This window comes from Lytechinus variegatus, chromosome 3 (assembly GCF_018143015.1).
Source record: "Lytechinus variegatus isolate NC3 chromosome 3, Lvar_3.0, whole genome shotgun sequence".
Classification (NCBI taxonomy): domain Eukaryota; kingdom Metazoa; phylum Echinodermata; class Echinoidea; order Temnopleuroida; family Toxopneustidae; genus Lytechinus; species Lytechinus variegatus.
In genome coordinates, this window is record NC_054742.1 from 59903506 (window position 1) to 59925307 (window position 21802).

Consider the following 21802-nt stretch of genomic DNA (forward strand, 5'->3'; position numbering starts at 1 on the left):
TTTATGATGGTGTCACCAATAAAAAAGATTATCACAGTCACATTACTGCCTCTTCTCTTGCAATATCAGTTATGTATTGTTATGGAAACCATCATAAGGACTGAATGGTCAAGAGTTTGAAGATATCCATCAATTCAAGAGTTTGAAGATATCATTAAGCCAGCAATGAATGGTCAAGAGTTTGAAGATATCTATCAAGACAGTACTGAATGGTAATGAGTTTGCAGATATCCATCAAGACAGCGATGAATGGTCAAGAGTTTGAAGATATCCATCATGACACCACTTAAAGGTCAGGAGTTTGAAGAAACCAAAACGCTGAGTTGTCACAATTTGAAGATATCCATAAAAGTCAACACTGGAAGTTCAGGTCTTTGAAGATATCCACCAATCCCGTGCTGAATCGTCAAGAGTTTGAAGATATCAATCACCCCAGCACTGACTGTCGAAGAGTTTGAAGATATATCCATCAAGTCAGCACTAAATCTTCAATTGTAGATTATGGGCATGCTATACTGGATAGACAAGTCCTCATGAAGCAGAAAGAAGTGGATCACTCTGTTGTCTACAATGCCTGAAAAAAATTAAGAATAGGTTTATAGACATTTCCCATGGTGTAAGATTTTTTCATCATAACATATTAAGTCCACCCCAACTACAGGTTGATTTGAATGAATAGAGAAAATATACAAACAAGCATAATGCTGAAAATACCTTTAAAATCAATTGTAAAATAAGAACTTTCAAGCGTTTTTAAACCTTGCATAATTTCACAAAAGAGCTATGGGGAGACCGGGGTAAGTTGGAACATTTTTGACAAAAATGGCTATAAAATCCAAATAGATTTTATTTCAGAAACAATCAATATATCAGTTTGAATCATATATCTAAGGGCTTCAATTATTAAGTGTACTATCAGCAATTTCATGTACCGGTAGTTCTGTGCATTATTATCGTACTCTCTCATATTAGACTTACTACAAATGATCTTGGCTGGGTTGAGCTGTTGGCCTGATAAGAAATGAATAAATTTTCTGATGTCCACTTTAGCTCCAACAAGAAGAGACGGGTCCCTCTGACTGTTCTGAGAATCAGCATCATCTGTTTGAATAAACTTATATTACTTACAGTGTTGGCAATTTGGATATTCAACTACTTTGTTTGCTGGAATGAAAATGGTTGTGCACACATCAATGCTAAATTATGAATAACAAACAGAAGAGATATTCATATCAGTATGTATGAATAAAATTACTACATGTATCAATATAAAATTAAAGATTATATACATATGAAATATTTATTTAAGAAAATGTGGCCCAGAAGTGACTGAAATATTGATGACATCATTGAGTCTTAAACATGGGCAGCATTGATACAGTAACTCATGTGTAGAAGCAATGATATTTGATTCATGCGAGCAGGTATATAAAGTGGTGTGCACCCTACATGAATGAACGAAGCATTACATATTTGCTCATTTTGAAAATTTTATCAAAGAGTCACTAGAAAGCGAAAGATATTCTATTTCAAGGATATTTTCATCTAGGTCATATAATCAGACAATCAGTTTCAAACTTTCATACCAATTGCCTTTTAGCTACGACTACTGTAAAATCTTCATACTTAAAATATAGGTCAATCTCTATTACAAGCCGTATTTTTCTTGTCTCATCGTAACTCTTTACTTTCTGTAGTTCAACCTCATTCATGAGGGCAGCATTCTACTCAAAATGGATAATATTATTTATCACAAAATTTTAAATTGTGGGACAGAAAGATTTTCTTAAACCTTCACAATAGATTGACTGAATGAATAATATGCAATGCTCAGAAACATTTGTATTAAGTGCTATTAAATGTTAGATATTATCATTATTATTATACATACACTCTATATAAAGCCTTCCCCCAATCTAAACTGGGTTCCAAAAGAAACTGATCAAACTTTACAAGGACACTGCACAATTCCGATCAGTTGTAAAGTTTGATCAGTTTGTTTTGGAACCCAGTTTATTTGATATGTGTCAAAAAGGAGAATGGTACAAGAGCCATATAGCAATTGTTCAATTTGAATGTAAATTCCTCAAGGCTATGTCACTTACCCCAATTAGGATTTTCTAGATTTCTAAAGTGCGTTGACACCGTGACCTGCTCACTCTCCACTCTTAATCTCATCTCACCATTCTGGTTAGCAGATAATTCCTTCAGGATACAGAGAAGAATTTATTATAAAATATATCATTTGATAAATCCCCCAATGTGTCTAAAACTAATCTAATTAATTACTAGACAATCTTTGTGATTTTACCCAATCAAAATAAAACATCTGCATGTTTTTGTGGGGGTATATAGGTTTTCCAGGTCAAATGTCCACCGTGTCAGAGCAAATGTCCGATTAGGAAATTCAAATGTCAATAGGGAATTCAAATGCCCGTTTAGTCAGACATATATCCAAATAGATGAATCACATGTCCATAGAGAAGTCAAAAGTCCGCACAATGGAATTCATTTTCATTAGAGAAACCAAATGTCTGTTTTGCCAAACTAATGTCCTAATAGGTAAAGGAAATCCCAATAAAGAATTCAAATGTCCCAACAATAGGAATGATTCCATACTCCTGCATTAATTAAATCATCAAGTCTACAATAGGTAAATCAAATGTAGTATAAGTAAATCTAATGTCCGTTTAGACTTGCTAATTGAAAGCGAAGAGCAAAGCTGCCTTACACCAAGATATCGGATGAAGATAAGCAGCAGTTGCTTGATGCCTTAAGGCAGGGGCAAGATTATGTGGAAGTTGCAAGGGTTCTTGGTATCAAACGTGATACAGCCTACCGTATCATCCACCAGGCAGAGGCAAGGGATGGTGTTGTTTCGGTGCCACGAGGTGGGCGTCGTCATAGACTTGTGACAGATGCAACAAGGGATGTAGCAATAGATATTATCGGGAACATCCGGAATTCACGCTGGATAAGATTAATGCAGGGCTCAGATCTCGACTTCCCAATGCCCAGCACTTCTCACAGTCTACTTTGTCCAAAATGTTAACAGCAAATCTCATCTGCATGAAGAAGCTGGAAGACTCAGTGGCCGAGAGACACAGTGATAGAACCAAGAGAATGAGGATGGAGTTCGCTGTCAATAGAGAGCTCGTGTACGTCGACGAAGCCAGATTTAACCTGTGGACGAAGAGGACCCGTGGTCAAGCAAGGCGTGGTCATCGGGCAGTTCGAGTACTTAGTAACAGGAAGTCGAGGAGCAAGCCTTACAATGACTTTCGCGTTTAGCAACAGAAGAGGACTTCTCCACAACGATCTAATCAAAGGAGGGAATGAATAGTGACTGATTCATACATTTCCTGGAGCGAGTTCCTCTTGTTGCCGAGCAGAACACCAGCATGTTGTTCGATAATGCTCGAGCTCATGGTTGTGCCCGACAGGGAAATCTACCAGATCATGTGGAAGTCAGGAACATTCCACCCTACTCCCAATTTCTCAACGTCGTTGAAAATTGTTTCTCAAACTGGAAGGCGGCAGTTAAAAGGGAGTTAGCGAACGTCCAAGAAGATCTTCTCTAACCTCACAAGAGCGAATGGCAACGTTGGCACACATTGGAGAGCAAGTTGACGATGTCATCACCCCACCCTTGAGCCAGAATCTCTTCCGTAGAATGCATCAGTACTTACCAGAATGCATGCGACAAAATGACATTTTGATGTAGGATTTCATGTAAAGACTTGCATTTTTAGTTATTTGTCTTAATTTTTTTCATTAGGGTATATGTAGTTCAGCGTTATGGCTATACACCCGTGCACGCTAATTCCTTCTCATACCAAAATTGATATATATTTTGATCTAAGTTTGAAAAGTGAAGATTGAAAACAAAAGGGGAAAAAAGAGTAAAGCAATATTTTGAGATATACGGTGACAGTGAGTTGTTGTTCTTAGAGGAAAGTAATGAAACTTGCAAACATTGTCATTTTGTGGAAAGTGGAGATAATGTTGATATGCCTTGGTAGCCTATTGTACAGTATGTTTTGGGGCAGGTAGTACACCAAAGAGTGTTAAGAACAAAATTGAATGTTTGTTGTGATGTTTTTTAAATGAGATAATCACAGATTTTCCTTTCAATTCTGTATAAAATAAACACAGGTTTCAAGAAATAGCTGGAAATCACTGTGCTCTTTGTTTTTATTCTGACTCAGATCCCTAATAAAGAGGAAAGAGATAGGGGTATTAAAGAAAGTGAAAACAATCAAAAGAAAAAGGAAAGAATAAAAAAAACATTAAGAAAAGAAAGAGAATTAGAAGAAGGGAAGAAATGGTCAGAAGAGAGAGAGTGATGTGGATGAATTACCAGTTGCAATTTGTTTGCTGCCAAATTGTAAATCTTGTGAACCTTTTTAACAAGGAAAATATATTATATAAAACTTCCTTTGCATATATACCCATATATAACAAAAGTAAGAGAGAATTTTTTTTTTGAAAAGGTGGAATGAATGGGATGAAGAGAAAGGAGCATGTTTTGAAAAGGCGCTCAATCCCATCCAACCCAACCAAGCGGGGGTACTGGGCACCAGAAAATTCCGGGGGGGGCGTGTTGTGTATCTATTCCCCACAGGTATTCTGAAAGATGTCTTTAAATCCAAAGGGGTCTTTAAAACCAAAATGACTTTTATTTATAGTGAACCTCCTATTCTTTCTTTATTTTTTTTTGCTTTTCAAATTCACCCCCAGTAAAAATGTTGTTTAGGACCCTTCCAAAATGCCTCCAAAACATAGGAGGGGAGGGATATAATGAAAAAGAAAGGAATGTATGTATGAAAACACAACATAAATAAAACGAAGGCAACAATATATATATGTATATATAAGGCAAGACCCCCTCTCATACCCCCCCCCCCAAAAAATATGTACATATCAAGTGGGTCTGCACTCTGCAAATAAGTTGTGAAATAGGGGCTGGGGCCAAAAATCCCTTGTTTGAAAAAAGGAATAGAGCAGGATGGGAAAGGGAGAGCTGAATAACAGAAACTGAAAAAGTAAAGTATGAAAAAAAATAAGTTGTGATGTTTGAGTCACCATTATTTCAAACTATGGACAACTGAAATCCCTATATGACATTTGTTTTCCCAAGTGGGATATTACTCTCTCTAATTGGACATTCAGTTCCCTATGTGACTTCTGGTTTCCCTAATCGGACACTTTGAACCTACATGGACATTTGGAATCCCTGCTCGGACATCCATATTCTTATGCGGACATTTGAAATACCTATATGGACAACTGGTTCCGATCTGCGGACATTTGACCTGGAAAACCTTTATAAAAGCTATTCTAATGCATGGAATGGGATGAAATTTCAGGAAAAAATCTGCATCTGTATGTTTCTGATATCCAAATACTAAATTTGAAAGAGAAGTGCTAAAAGAGCGATTTTTAAACAATAATCCATTACCAAGAGAGGGTGCTATATCTTTATGATATGAATATTTGATATTTTAAGGAGAATCGGCGATTGAAAACCATTAAATAAAGACTTAAATAAAGACAGCTACTACACCTTCTTTAAAAATGGTAAGTGATATAATACTCCATTATAATTTGTACTATTGACCTTTTACTAAAGCTTTACTAGGGCTTTCACCAAACAGAGCCAAAATATTTATATGGCTAATTTCACCATCTACATGCAGACAGATTCATAACATGTACATAAAATTTTGTTTGATAATTTTCTGAAGTAAAGAGAAAAAAGATCAAGCATTTCCTGAGATGAAAACCTGTCTAAATTAAATGACAAATTATCTGTGCTAGGATGATATTGAACACAATGACACTTTAAATATTTATATCTTGATATTTACTTTGTTATCGCATAAATCTCTGAACAATAGAAATGAAAGCAGGTTCCTTGCAATCAAGAATTTGCTGACAATGAATAATTGCTTTGAAATAAAGCTTTAAATATGAAATGTCTTACTACCTTCTTTAAAACAAGCCTGGTTATGTTTGAAAACTAGACTCTGATGTAAAGTTCTATCAAGCACGAACAGCTTGAACATAAAGTCATTTTGAAATCTGTAACTACATGAAATTGAAGAAAACTTACAAGATAACTTCCAAGATTCTTCATCCTTTCTGCAACAGTTCTTATGACCTTCAATGGTGGCATACAAATGGTAGCCTGTGAATTTTAATGATATAAATTATTACCTGCATGACATGAACTTTGTCCATCCAATTTATTACTCAACACAAAAATATGTCACATTGACTTTGTCAGGTCTGGGAGTCATTTCATAAAGCTATTCGTAAGTTAAGAGCGACTTTAAGATTGACTGGTGAACCTTCCTTATGCGCTAAACCATCACCAATTCAATATACTATTTACCAAAAGAAAGGATCACCAGTCGTTCTTAGCCTACGAACAGCTTTATGAAGCACCCACCCAGGCTCAACTCTATGTCTGGTAAATGCATTTGCACTAAATTACTTATCATCCATCTTCCAACCAGATCAATCCTTGATACAAAATTAAATATATGGGAAGTGCATGGTAACAATTTGATGTCCCAAATGCGTAGCCAGTTTTCAGGGTTCCCAAAGAAATTTGAAAACAGAATTCCATGACTTTTCCATGACTAAATTGCTGCTTTCCATGGCTTGCTTTCTGGCATGGTTTCCAAAATCAGACACATTATGATGGCCTCCATAACCTCCCCTCACAGCCATCCATTCCACCCACTATCTTACTAATGACATGTACATCTACATGTATTATCATTGGTATATGGTCTGTTTCTGACCAGGGTACAGTACCATTTTCGATTCACCAACATCAAGATTCAAAATTGTCTTGAACACAAAATCATGTAATTTCTCGAACTGACAGATTTCCATGAACTACATGTATTTCCAAATTTTCAGAGCATAAAAAGATCTTGTCACAAAAGTGAACTATACAATAGATTGACATATCAAGTCACAACTGATCAAGCACTACCAGCATGGCTATCGGAACACAATACATTCAAAAGGTTCTTAATCTCTTAGTTACACAAGATGTTTCAATTGCTATTTTAGCATCAAATAATGCGTCCTCTGGAAAAGTTTCTTGAAAATGAAATACCAAAATAGGCATCAAATGTCCAATATTCAAGATACACTTGTTAATTTAGCTGGTGTCCTCAAGTTGTATCACAAATGGCCTCACTTTTTGTAATGTAGATTGAAATGCAGCACTATGTTGAGAAATTTAGGATGAGGATGTCTTCGTTAGCCTTTTTTCATGTCACCTTATTGTTAAACTTAAATGTCACTCTTAATAATTGGCTCATGTTTGAATATGTAAAGTGTTTCATCTTCATATAATTCAGGGTTCCCCCAGAAATTTGAAAACAGAATTCCATGACCTTTATGTGGAAGTTTTGTAGTAAAGGTGAATTCAGGATCCCAATTTCAATGTGCCTGGAAAATTTGACATTTACACTAATTGCCATGAATGTTGAGTAAAATTGTACAAAACTTGAAATTTAAATTCTATAAAAACAACTAAGAATGCAGTATCAGCATGCTGAGAGTGAGAGAAACTCTACATAATGCTAGCTACCACCCCTGTGCATATACCATATTATGATGCTAGCCACCACCCATGTACCAGCACCCCTACGCACCAGCATGCCTGCTCACCACAAGACCAAAACCACTAAACGTATGCAGACTACATGACTGGAGACCACATAACATTGAAAAGCTCTGGAGGCAAGGGACGCCACACCCTTTCAGCTTTCCACTGGAAACTATGTCCCCAGGAGTTTTGTAGAATTTGGCATGTAACAAAACTGACAAAAATGGAAATTATGAACACCAATTATAATAGCACAGTATGATAATTAAGTATGAGAGACCTTTGCGAGACATGACAAAACGAAAAGCTGCCATAGCCACGAGGTAAATGCAATTCCATGACTTTTCACAAATTTTCCAAATTCCTTGACTTTTCCCTAACTTTCCAGGACCACAAATTTTTCCAGGATTTTCCATGACCGCGGGAACCCTGAGTTTTACATTGTCTACATTGCTACATGAATAACCTTTAACTCAGGACTATCGGCAGGCATAATTGCTACAAACAATAGCTTGGGCAGCAGAAGGTGATAATCATATTGACTGGAGGTAATTTTCGGAAAATGTCATATATTTCCCTCTCTAGACCCGTATGCCCTCATCTCGACTTGGGGCACTATGATACCAGCTTGGGAAATATGATTTATGTGGTATCTCCCTCAAGGCCAGTCAATATTACAATTGACCATTTACATGTAATGCTAAACTTTAACAAAATCGTGTAAATGCATGGTTACCAAAATCGTTCTTTTAATCAGGTCTTAAATTTGGATAATTTTAGGTTAAGGATCCTTTTCCATACTGCATATTTTTACATTACAGCATCAACAGGAAAAATGAAAAAGGGCACAACAAATCTCCAAGGCAAATGAGAGAGGCATCAAGGCCAGTAGCCAGGGCAAACCATGACCATGGCCTTGGGTCGATTCAAGCGCTGTTAAATTGGGCAATCACAAGCCTTACAAAGAGAAGAGAATCTTGACTTACATCAAAATCTGGTAGAGTTGGTTCACTATATTCCTCCCATTGTCTCCTTGGCATGACAGTGACAGGTATATCATGAGTGATTGTTCGGCTGTGGCCTGTTCTTGATGGCTACAGAAAAAAAATTCATAGGAAAGAGATAAAAAATTCAGAGGAAAAGAATTTATATTCACTTAGTCTAAAAGCAATTGATCTTCTTCTTAGATAATCTGATGGGCTAAACCCATTTTGGTCTTCCCAAGTTTCAATCTTACTTCATTTCATCTGTAGACTGGATGGATTCTCGACTGAACACAATAAAAATTTAAGCCTATGTCATTGCCAGATCTGAACTAAAGTGCATACTTTATTCTGATATTATGAAAACCATCAAATTAATCCTATCAGATTGTTAATATAGAGATTATATTTTAACATGAACAAGCATTCCCCCAAACTGAAAATCAATGTCATAAGACAACCATGACATCACACTCTGTTGGAACCATTTTATGAGGGCTAATAAGGCTGCAACAACTGGACATTTCAGCAAGTATATGCTGACATACTGTAATTGGGTTATTTCCAATTGGTCTAATGCCAATTCATCCAATTACCAAATCATCTATAGTCATTTGGTCTATCATCAGTTAGTCCAATATCCACACATGGTCTAATTGCCATTTCGTCCAATCACCCTTTTGTCTAATAACCATTTGGTCCAATAGCCATTTAAACCATATACCATTTGGTCTTATTGGACTATAAGTGCTAATTGGGCGAAATGAATGAAAAGGTATTACACCTACTGATTATGATACAGAATGGTCATAGACGAAGTGGTTATTAGATGAAGTGATTATTGGATCAAATGGTTACTGGACCGAATGGCATTAGACTAAATGAAGGCAGATGAATTGGCAATTTAGCCTGTAAGTGTGGCCAGCGGTTTTTACCTTAAATCCCATTCCTTGAAGTCAAACACTCACTTCTTGAAATTAATAAATTGTATTCAGTCAACCTCACAAAATATCAAAATTTCATTAAACATCAAGAATATTTTGTATTGTGAACAAAAGGCAATTATTGATATAAAAAGTGGGATCAAGTAAACAGCTTGAAAAAGCCTTCGTCCTCTGGCATACACTAAATACATGGAAAACATTCAGGTGCGACAACAACTTAAAAGGTAAGATCTATAAAGTAGGTGAAAACTTAATCTTACCAACTCTACATCAAGAGATAAACAGGGACTGAATTTCTTGGTGAGTTTGATCTTGACGGACTTGGCAGTCTGAGCAGTCTTTAGCGCCCTCACGAGGTCATCAGGATTTACTTCCATGAAGATCTCATTGGCATCCTCGGCGATTCCTTCCATACTGAACTCACTGAATATATTCAGCTGAGGAAATTAACAAGTCAAAAAAAAGTAACAACAAAACTTATGCAAAAGATCATATTATTTATAGATGTTACTGATGAAGGGAGTGTTTCATGAAGCATAAGTCATTTATTTTACTGACGAATTTGTTTTTAGCCAATCAGAGGCAAGAATCTTAGTAGCTAATATCATTAGACAGAGAAAATCTCTATTTGTTCACAAAATGCTCACCAAGTTGCCAGAAACTTTCTTTTCTATTAAATCTGTCTTTTTCAAAAAGTGCATAGGAGCAATTCCACAGGTTGGTCCAAGTCATGTAACGTGAGTAACCGACACATTCCAAAGATTTGCGAGGAGCATAATAGAATTTCCCAAGTTTTGTTTTTATACAAATTACTTTCTTGTGATAAGGAGATGTTTAATTGACAAGCAAAAAAGTCTTTATTTTCAAATGGGGAAGGGGCACACTTCTCTTTTATCTATTTCAATGGAATTTTTACATTACAAATTTTAATTGTGCCTCTCAAAAGGGGGGCACAAGCCGGCTTTGCCCTCACTGGATCCGCCAGTGCTATTTTGCATCACTGTCAGTATACATATAACAAAGTTGGCATGTTTTGCTCATGTCCTTTTCCTATTGGAGTCAATGAAAAACACTATGGTCTGTATTCTGAAACTCGGGTTTAAATTAAACCCTGGTTTAAAGTTGTTTAACTATGGAGAGCCAACTGGGGCACAAAGCCCTAACAGTACACATTCAATTTATTAACTCATATGATATGACCCAAATTTTTCATAATTGTCTGGGAATGATGAATTAAGTATTTTGAAGTATTTTTCTTCATTATTAAAGCAAATTATCGAACATGTAACATATACATAAGAAAAACAAAATTTTTGAATTTTTGGCTCTCCATAATTTTAGCACAGAGTTAGACCATGGTCTAAGACTAAGTTAATCTGACTTCAAAATAAGGACCTATGTCAAGTATTTTTTGCACATAATTTATTTCCAAGGTGCAATTAGTAAATGTGAAGCCATGCATAAGAAATAAATATTGCCTCTTATTGAATTAAAATATTGAGAGCTCATCCATGTACTTCACAAAATTACTTTTGAGAAATTTCATCTTTAAAGCCACAGTGACGAATGATGTCCAAAAAGGTCTAATAAAAGAGAACTAAATTTCATCAGAATAAGTTCTAAACCAGGAAATACAGTTCCAAAACTTCATGAAAATTTTTATACAGTACCTGAAAACACAGTAGGCCCTACATGTACATGAAAATCGCCAACAGATGAGTACCTGGGCGGTATTCTGAACATTGTCTTATCTCTGTATTTTATCTTATCTCAGAGATATGACAAAATCGGTATTCTGGTGGATGTCATAACTTTTGTCACAAAAATTGTCATAAATTTTGTCTCTTCTCTTTAGCGCGCACCAAAATTACGCGGCTTTCAATGCGCATAATCCTTTAATTCAAGCAAAAGATATGACAAAAGTTATGACAGGGGGTAGCAGTCATAAATTTTGTCATATCTTTTAGTACCAAATATTCCGATACCCTGCCGACTGAATGTCAAGCAATTAATGATATTATTTAGATTAGATTGTGGTAGTAGTTTCACTCATCATCCATGACAATTTTCAAAATTATTTTTTCATGCTACAATTAGTTAGGCCCTACATATCAATTCCTCCTCTTTTTCTCTGTTTTTCCTTCTTTTTCTACTTCTCCTCTAACATCCTTCACAGCTCCCTGTCTCTCTTTGTAATTAAGCGCATCAATATTCGCGTAGTTGCGCGATGCCAGCAACTGCAGTGGGGATACGCCCTACCTGTAACGGGCCTTCCTATTGGCTAGAAGGGCTCCCACTTGGAACTAACGATGGTTTTGATTGGATTGCTTCCGAAAAGATGGGCGGGAACTTTGAGAGATATGACAGGGAAAAGACAATGTTCAGAATACCGATTTGTGACAATCATAGCGATGTCACATCTCGGAGAGATATGACAAAAAATTTATGACAAAAGTTATGACAGTGTTCCAGAATACCACCCCAGGGTATTGTGGGAATGTACAAATTCATTGGAAGAAAAGCTAGTGCAATGACAAAATTCAATGTTTATTTTGCTGAATACTATTTTTCTACCAAAATCATTAAATATTAAATAGATTTGTTTGACATTTCAGCAGATTCTATTAAAATTTATTTTGTAATTGTTACCACAAATGAAAATACCCATATAACGAAATTAATTTTTTTTTAAAGAGTTATGTAAATACCTAGAGATTTAGATTGCATGTTTGAGCTGAACGACAAATTTCAGATCTAAACATATGAACCAATTCTCTGGGTGCAACCGTGCAAGCCAGAAAGCATGAGCAAGCAAATAAACTGAAAAGCCTTGGGGGAAGAATAGGCATTTTTCATAATGGCATACACTTGCTCTGCTTAGGTTTGATACATGGATAACTTTTGCAAAGTTTGCACAATGAGAATGAAGATCCTGGGTTTGGTCGAATTTGCACTGTCTCAACTTTTATCACATGAGTAAAATTTAATCAGTAAAGACTATAAATGTGTGTGTAAATAAGCCTTTATTAGCAAATTCTGAATGAGTCAATGTCTCCAATGATAATAATAATAATTCCAACATGCTTATATAGCGCATATATATCACTGCGTCACTATGCGCTCAATTGGATGTTATTACCCTGGTTGCAGCCTTGCAGCCTTTTCTTCAAGGAATAAATTCCTGCCAGGTATGTATCTCACCTGGGCTGGGTTGAGTGCAGCACAATGTGGATGAGTTTCATGCAGAAGGTAATTATGTTTCAAAGTCAGAAGACTAATGTAACCCACTGGGCAACAACGCTCCATACACTGGGCCAAAAATCAAAAGTCCCTTTATAAATCAAATATAAATGAAAATTCATTTTACTTACATTAATAAAAAAATCAATTTTACTTACAGCTTGAAGATCACACCAGAGATGCCCTTTGGAAACTTTATCATTGAGAATGAAATACATCCTGTCTGAAGTTATTCTCAGTACACATAACTGAGTCAGTTTGGCTACTGTTCCAGCAACTCCTATAGGAAGGGATAAGAAAAAAAAGAAGAAATAATGATAGCAATATTGTATAATTCAAACAATAAAAAACAAAAGAAATAGTGAGTGAGGGACATCACTGTCTCATTTGCATTTCACTGAATTGTGCATATGGCTGTTTGAGGAAAATTTAAAATGTCATAACTTTCTTACTTTACATCCGATTTTGATGAACTTTTTAGCGTTATGCTAGTTTAATTTTTCTCTTTTTATTCAAATCAACTTTTTGTTGGGGTGGACTTGATGTTTAACTACAGTGTCTATGGAGAAAGGGTGCGCTATTGCACCCTCCTTGATTGCTCCTAAATTTGCTTTTTAATGATCAAAATTTGCTATTTTACTGCAAATTTTTCGGAAGGTGGTAACTGGTAAGCTGAATGTATTTAATATGTCAAAAAGCCAAATTTAGGAGTAATCGAGGAAGGTGCACCAGCGCACCCTTTCTATAGACGCTGTAATTAAGTAGCGATTGTTTGCTCCACCATTACAAGCCCAATGGCCGTCATCGTTCTATTGACGGAGGGGATGACGCAGAGTCAGACAAGTCTCAGCGGAGCATATTCCTGACAGAAATAGACATATTTATCGGTATAGATCTAGGGCTAATAACAATAACAAAAATGCTAACTTTACTTTGTAAATGATAAATGCTAGCTAGGTCTAGGCACTTGTTCACTGCAACCACCCTGCCCGTGGGAAATCTACAAGTAGATCTATGGTATGCTAATGAATGCAGTAGAGAGCAAATACTTAATAAGTTAATTAAAATATCATTTTTGTAACAAAAAATACAAATTTCCATACAGTTGTAATTTATTTTTCATTAGTAACTTGGGGATCATTTTTGTATTCTTCAGAGTGCTCAAAATCCTTAGTTTTGTGCATATTTTTGTGTATGCCTCTATTGGTGGAAAGTAAACTTGCAAGAAAATTATTCAATCTCTAATTTTTAATTTAGAAAAATAATTAAAAGAATTCAATTTACTTAAGAGCCAAGTTGATGAATATAGCTGTAATGGAAACTGACACTAGTGACAGTGTAAAAAAAAATCAAGCATTTGTCCCCTAGAACAAGAGAAAATAGGCCAAACATTGCTAACCTTATTTCACCATACAGGGAGTAGTAACGGAGAACAAGGTTATGTACCCCGTTGTTGTGTGTCCGAACAATTGATTTTCAAACAGCCATTTTGAAAATGTAACAGGCAAATCTCATCAATTTTGTGTAAAAAATGTTTAGTCAGACTGCAGGTCCCAAGAAAGTGGCTTCTTTCATCCAAGTGATATTCATGACTTGAGATGTTTTGCATATTTAATGAGCTTGATGTGGACCAAAACACCTCTTTTCATTCGGTCACTGCTGCTCTAATTGTGCATCGAATTTCATAAATTTGATACCATTGTAAAGAAGAATCATTCTTTCAGGTCATGTGTTTGGATTTATTCAAAGATTTTATAATATAGGTTAAAATTTTGATCTAAAATATGCTACAAAATAAATATTTTCACCTGACAAAAGCTGCTATTTTCACACTTTATTTTTGTTTGAGCCCAAATGATTTTTATATCATGATAAAGCTGAATATGTATGCTTTGAAATGATATAGGTTTCAAAATAAGAATTGGTTTAATCAGGTCAAGATCACACTTTTCATTTGCCAAGTACATAAAGCAGCTTGAAAACAAGAATACTGTACTCTGATTGGTCAAAGAGACCACATAATGGCAAATTCCAACGGTTCCAGTGCCTGGGTTCGTGGGAAGGTGCACACTTCCCATGTGGTAATCTCCTCAAATACCCCGCGCCTTTTGTTGTTCTGAACCTTATCCAGCCAATCAAAACTCTGGATTTCATGCAAGTACAAAATTCAGAAATCTTGTCTTGTATCTTGGTGGGAAAAGTGTGATCTTGACCCAATTAAAAGGTGCCGCATATCAAGAGTGGCATTGTGAGAAAGTACAGAAGTTCAGCTTTATGGAGATATCATTGAGGTTCAAAATAAAAAGTTTTGCACAATTTGCAAAAGAAAACCGAGGAAGAAAATTTAGTTTTGAGGCACATTTTCAGGCCAGTAATTTACTTATTTAACAAAATATTGTATACAAAATAAATGACCAATATGAAAGAGTAACTTTTACTCTATCTGATGGTGTTATAATATTTCATTTAACTTGAGGTTAAAACAGGTAAATTCTTAGAGAAAGAAAATCTCACGAATCACAAGATTTTGCAAGGAGGAGGATTCAGCCACGAGATGATTGGATGGATAAATCTGGCCTTTTTGCTCATTAGCATAGGGACCTGCAGTCTGACTGTGTTAGGCAATCTCCTCAAATACCCCGCGCCTTTTGTTGTTCTGAACCTTATCCAGCCAATCAAACTCTGGATTTCATGCAAGTACAAAATTCAGAAATCTTGTCTTGTATCTTGGTGGGAAAAGTGTGATCTTGACCCAATTAAAAGGTGCCGCATATCAAGAGTGGCATTGTGAGAAAGTACAGAAGTTCAGCTTTATGGAGATATCATTGAGGTTCAAAATAAAAAGTTTTGCACAATTTGCAAAAGAAAACCGAGGAAGAAAATTTAGTTTTGAGGCACATTTTCAGGCCAGTAATTTACTTATTTAACAAAATATTGTATACAAAATAAATGACCAATATGAAAGAGTAACTTTTACTCTATCTGATGGTGTTATAATATTTCATTTAACTTGAGGTTAAAACAGGTAAATTCTTAGAGAAAGAAAATCTCACGAATCACAAGATTTTGCAAGGAGGAGGATTCAGCCACGAGATGATTGGATGGATAAATCTGGCCTTTTGCTCATTAGCATAGGGACCTGCAGTCTGACTGTGTTAGGCAATCTCCTCAAATACCCCGCGCCTTTTGTTGTTCTGAACCTTATCCACCAATCAGAACTCTGGATTTCATGCAAGTACAAAATTTCAGAAATCTTGTCTTGTATCTTGGTGGGAAAAGTGTGATCTTGACCCAATTAAAAGGTGCCGCATATCAAGAGTGGCATTGTGAGAAAGTACAGAAGTTCAGCTTTATGGAGATATCATTGAGGTTCAAAATAAAAAGTTTTGCACAATTTGCAAAAGAAAACCGAGGAAGAAAATTTAGTTTTGAGGCACATTTTCAGGCCAGTAATTTACTTATTTAACAAAATATTGTATACAAAATAAATGACCAATATGAAAGAGTAACTTTTACTCTATCTGATGGTGTTATAATATTTCATTTAACTTGAGGTTAAAACAGGTAAATTCTTAGAGAAAGAAAATCTCACGAATCACAAGATTTTGCAAGGAGGAGGATTCAGCCACGAGATGATTGGATGGATAAATCTGGCCTTTTTGCTCATTAGCATAGGGACCTGCAGTCTGACTGTGTTAGGCAATAAAGAACAAATATTTTTTTGTGTAATATAAAAATGAAGGCTGGATATCCAACCCCCCATCCTAATGAATGTCAGGGTCTAACTTAAGACTTTTTTTAAGGCCTAGGGCCTTTTTAGGGGGAATTCTTTTGTCCTCTCCAAATTCTAATCTTCTAAGCACTAGATCTACATGTACGGTGCTTACTTGTAAATTGCTCGATGGTTCCAATATCAAATATCTTTGCCCTGAAACGCATGTTGTCTCAACATTTATACTTCTTCTAGAAATCCAGGGAGCAATAACTGATATACAGAAGTGATAGTTGACTCTGAAAAAGACTGTCAATAATAGAAAATGAAGTCTGTTAAAGGACAAGTCCACCCCAACAAAAAGTTGATTTGAATAAAATTAAAAAGACAAAAATCTAACAAGCATAACTGAAAATTTAATCAAAATCGGACGTAAAATAAGAAAGTTGACATTTAAAAATTTCGCTTAATTTCACAGTTATATGCACTTCCTATTTGATATGCAAATGAGGAGACTGATGACATCATCCACTCACCATTTCTTTTGTATCTTATTATGAAATATTTGAATTTTCTTCCTATTGTCAAGTGAAACAATGATTAATTCCTCTCTGAACATGTGGAACTAACATTGTTTGATACTATATGGTTCAGTCAAGTTGGTCCTTATTGTCAAATCTGTAAAAAAATGAAACAGGCCTATATTGTATAATTCAAACGATAAAAAAACAAACTAAAAAAATAATGAGGGATATCTCATCAACTGTCTCATTTGCATGTCAGAGTTGTGCATACAGTGTATCGCTGTTTTTTGAAAAATAAGCGAAACTTTAAAATGTCAATGTTTCTTATTTTACATCCGATTTTGATGAAAGTAATTTCAGCGTTGTGCTTGTTTGATTTTTCTCTTTTTATTCAAATCAACAATTTTCCTGGGTGGACTTGACCTTTAATGACAATGTTGTTAGTGTTAATATTCAAAATAAGGAATAAAAACAGCACTTGTTCACTACAACCATCCTGCCTAGCTGTAGGGAATCTGCAGGGAGGACTATGGTATGCCAATGCTGTATTGAGCACACACTTTTAATAAAGAAATCATTAAAATATCACTTTTGTGACCAAAATTACTAATTTCCATAGGGCCTACAGTTGCAATTTATTTTTCATTAGTAACTTGGGAATAATTTTTGTATTCACCAGAGCGCTCAAAAACTTGAATTTTTGGCATATTTTTGTATACGCCCTCTATTGATTGATGGATAGTAATATGGCAAGAAAATTTTCATTTTTCTAATCTACTATCTAGATTTTTAATTAAGAAAAAATAATTTAAAGAATCAAATTTACATAAGAGCCAAGTTAAATGATGAATAGCTGTATTGGAACCTAATAGTGTAAGAAAATCAAGCATTTGTCCGATAGAAAAAGAGAAAATAAGCCAAAATTGCCACCCTTATATTTTGCCACACATGCTGACAATTGAATGGCTGATGTAATTGTAACCGAGATCGAGAACAAGGTTATATCAATAACCTTGTTCATTGAATGAGTGAAAAACAGTTATTATAAAGCTAACTATGCAGACAAACAGTGTAGAACATCAAACTTTCAGAATAATAGTAGAAGGAAATTATTAAACATCAAACTTGAAAGTAAGCAAAAATCTGTAATCTGCAATGTACAAGCATGAACACCCCTCGTACTGTAATTAATGATTTTACACACGTGTTATTCGAATATATTGAACACGAAAACGTGTTATCACCCGTTTCTGTAGTACGGTAGCGGTACGGTACCGCCATGACCGTAGGCCTACACAGAAACGTATCATCATCAATAACGGAAATGCCATCCTCCCAATGAAGTTCATATCAACATTTTAATTCTAGGACTTTCATCAACTATCAAAATACTAAAATCAACAGCATTATTGAACTTGATCGTAAATGAATTTAAATGGTACCTACATACAAGTCAAGGCAAAAATATATTCGGTAGCTACATCCTACAACCACAAAAATCAAATAAACCGCGAAAAGGTCTAGCGCCATCTTCTGACATCCTACGACCTACGTTCAAAGTGTAGAATGGTGTAAAATGATGTAAAACTGACAGTGAATAATCTTAATTTATCAAATTACTAAACTCACTACACAACCCTTTGCAAAATGAGTCATATCTTTGGTCAGAAGTCGTCCAAATATAAAAAAATTGACTCTACAACTGTTATCAAATATTATAACAAATGCGACGTCCCCGCACGGCTGTCAGACCCTGTGGCCTAATGGATAAGGTGTCAGCCTCCGGAGCTGAAGATTGTGGGTTCGAGTCCCATCAGGGTCGAAAATTTCTGCCTCATTTTTATCGATAAGCAATTAACTGAGATGACACATGTGACATAGAAAATATGTTTCTATTAACTGTTATTATCGTTATCATGGTTTTAGAAATATTCAATGATCGTTGGTATACGCAGATACAAGTAGATTAAATCATTGAGGTAGTAAGACAATCTAGTAATTTCAGCATTTATCTGACAACTTGTCACCTGAAATTTATGGCATATTTCTTTGTTTTTCATCAGCTGTGAAGCACCCTCGTTACTGTTACTATGGAAACTGTGGGATAAAACCATAGAGATGTACTGATAAACATTCGATTAAACTCAACCCTGTTCTAGTAGAGTCCGACACGTTATCATTTAATCAACTCTTTGTTAATTAGAAAAAGATTATTTTTTAACACGTACTTTATGCAAAGGAATACATTTATTGTATATTTCTAAAAATTTATCTTTAAAAGAATTGTAAGCAAGATTTGGGTCTTTCTCATCTAAGTTCCAGGATATTAGCTCTTAACATTGATAAAACTTTCTTATGCTAACTTCATTTATCTTTCCTTTCAAAATATCATTTTTCTTACCCTGAAAATCAAATTATGACTATACAAAATATAGGAAGATGGTCGCTAATGTCATCTACTATTACTCCACTCGACAGTTTTGTTAAATCATTTGTGAAAAAGTTTTCAATTAATGTTGCCGAATGTGAACTTACAATCATGACAATAGTGGGATAATGTAACAATGGAAATGAGGAATTTGTCATAAAAATGTCTAAGAACTTATTAACATGTTGAGTAGAGGAAACCATTAATAGATCAATATTAAAATCCCCAAGGAAATACAGGCTTTTATTTTCACTCCTCGTTAAAAACTATGGAAAATATTATCAAGTGCATCTAAAAACAACGAAACTGATTGATCTGGTGGCCGATAACCCCCCCCCCCCCAAAAAAAAAAAACACTTTTATTATGTGAGATTTCCACTTCGACAAAAATGCTTTCAATATATATATATCATTAATTTCAACATCTTTGCTAGATTTAAAGCAAGATCATCCCTGAGATATATACCGACTCCTCCACCTCATAGACCGAGCCCCCCCCCCCCACCCTACTGGCGGAGCATAAAAAAAGAAAAAAGGGGGGAAGAAAGAAAAAAGAAAAAGAAGGAAAATAAGAGGAGGGAGACTAGTGAATAACATAAGGTCAGGAGAATACCTGAAAATGATTTAAAAATATATATTTCATGTCACTTTATTAAATTTTCGCTGGCGCTTCGCGCTCGCATAGCCTGTTCGATGAGATACATATATCTTGCTCAATAGGCTGATATGTAGCTTAAAATATCATGTTTTGAAGTATATATACAAAACATTTCAGCTCGTACATCGAGCTTTTATTATTTTGTTTGATTTACAAATTGATTTTTTTAAAGTGCTCTGTAAAATGTCCGTTTTATGGTGTGAATATCATTTGCAGCTTTTTGCGCTGTGCGCTCGCATTATTTGATAAGCCAAGTAGGCCTACATATTGTCTCTGTTTTATAAGATTCTTTATATATTAATTCTATAACAAACTACTTAAATTCCCCCTTTTATGTCAGTTTATCAATATTTTTGTCTCGCGATTTGCGCTCGCATTAATAGTTAAAAATATAGGCCTATCAATACATAAATCCTATTCATGATTTCAAAAGTGCTTAAAATATCCAGTCTTCAGGCCTCAAATGTCAACAAGTTTCATCCACTCATTAGGCTTATTACATTAATAAATATGATATCATGATAATTTTGTTATGAATTCCTAATAACTAAATTGTCCCTTTTTCACAAAGGAATATCGATAAATTTCATATCATGCATATCGCGCTTAGGAAGAGAAATGGGAAGATAGTCATCATTTTCACATGATGACATAATGTCCTTAGGCCAAGAATGTCCAGGTCCTAGGTTACACTAATTCCTAGCTCGCACTCGCATCATCTATTAAGTGATATCCGCTTACACTTCATAATATCCATACACAGTGCTTTAGATAGTGCTTAAATTCACCCTTTTCATACCGGAATATCGAATAGTTTTCACTCGCGCTTTATTGATTTTTATGATAAAAAATGAAATGTATTCAGATTCTGTCTAACTCTAAAACAATCGCACACATGTTCATTGAGTTACGCAGCTTGATCTTTACTCAAAATTATGCAGCTTGCGCTCGCATTATTAAGATATCGTGATTTACAGTGTCCCATTTTAAGGTCTGAAATTTCATTTTTTTTCCCCCACTCGCATCAGCTGTTTAGTTTTGTACACAATATCGTTTATTCTAAAAAGTGCTAAGAATGTCAAATTTTTAGGTTGGAATGTAAAAAAAAATATCTAAAAGATATGTATCGTCTAAATGGCTAACTGCAAATCGTCCTTAACAGGTCCCTTTTCGATCAAGCCAAAACCCATATTAAAAATTTCTGCTCGCACGCTTCGCGCTCGCAGTAATCTAGTTACATAGGCCTACGCATCTTGTTCAGAATCACAAACGTTGCCCCGGAATAATCAAGTTTTAGGACAAAATACATGGAATTCCATAAATGTTCAGCTCACGCTTCGCTCTCGCACTATTCAAATAGGGCTTATGAGATTTGTCACTATTACTGAGATTATTACATTTTTATAATGTTTTATAAGAATAAAGCTAATAAGTTACTGTTAGAAAATTGGCGTTTTGCCACCCCCACCCCCTCCCAATTTTTACGACCAAGAAAAGGGGAGAAAAGGAAAGGGATAGGTGTGAAATATAATCATATAATTTTCAAATGTTATGTCAAAATCTAACACAAAGTTTGATTTTTGTAAATAAAATGTCAATTTTTGCTCGCTCGCTACGCTCCCTCTCAATTTATTAATTTTACGCGATATGCCATATCAAGCCCCCTCAACTTAATTTTTG

At 35.1% G+C, this 21802-nt stretch overlaps 1 protein-coding gene and 1 non-coding gene across 3 annotated transcripts; one reads left to right on the forward strand and one right to left on the reverse strand.

The window, feature by feature from the left end:
- Window positions 1-134: 134 nt before the first annotated feature.
- LOC121411533 (checkpoint protein HUS1-like) lies at window positions 135-18580 on the reverse strand. Of its 2 annotated transcripts, XM_041604314.1 has the most exons (9): window positions 18483-18580; window positions 16688-16821; window positions 12959-13080; window positions 9821-9997; window positions 8620-8727; window positions 6116-6190; window positions 2106-2205; window positions 979-1101; window positions 135-574 (listed from the first exon to the last, which is right to left on the reverse strand). In XM_041604314.1, exons 2-9 carry the CDS (start codon window positions 16737-16739, stop codon window positions 489-491), a joined length of 843 nt encoding a protein of 280 aa, XP_041460248.1. In that variant the 5' UTR covers window positions 16740-16821; window positions 18483-18580; the 3' UTR covers window positions 135-488. The 2 variants fall into 2 exon arrangements, with proteins under 2 accessions (XP_041460248.1, XP_041460249.1); XM_041604315.1 differs by lacking the exon at window positions 16688-16821 and having other exon boundaries at window positions 18483-18578.
- Window positions 18581-18785: 205 nt separating this feature from the next.
- TRNAR-CCG lies at window positions 18786-18858 on the forward strand. The gene has a single exon. It is a non-coding gene; the product is annotated as a tRNA-Arg (tRNA).
- The last annotated feature ends 2944 nt before the right edge of the window (window positions 18859-21802 follow it).

Coding starts and splice junctions, on each gene's coding strand:
- LOC121411533 (XM_041604314.1), bottom strand. CDS start 16,739: ATGCGTTTCAGGGCAAAGATATTTGATATTGGAACCATCGAGCAATTT. Junction 13,081..16,687: donor AACCATCGAGCAATTTACAA/GTAAGCACCGTA, acceptor CCCTTCCTATAG/GAGTTGCTGGAACAGTAGCC. Junction 1,102..2,105: donor TCTAGAAAATCCTAATTGGG/GTAAGTGACATA, acceptor TTATTCAAACAG/ATGATGCTGATTCTCAGAAC.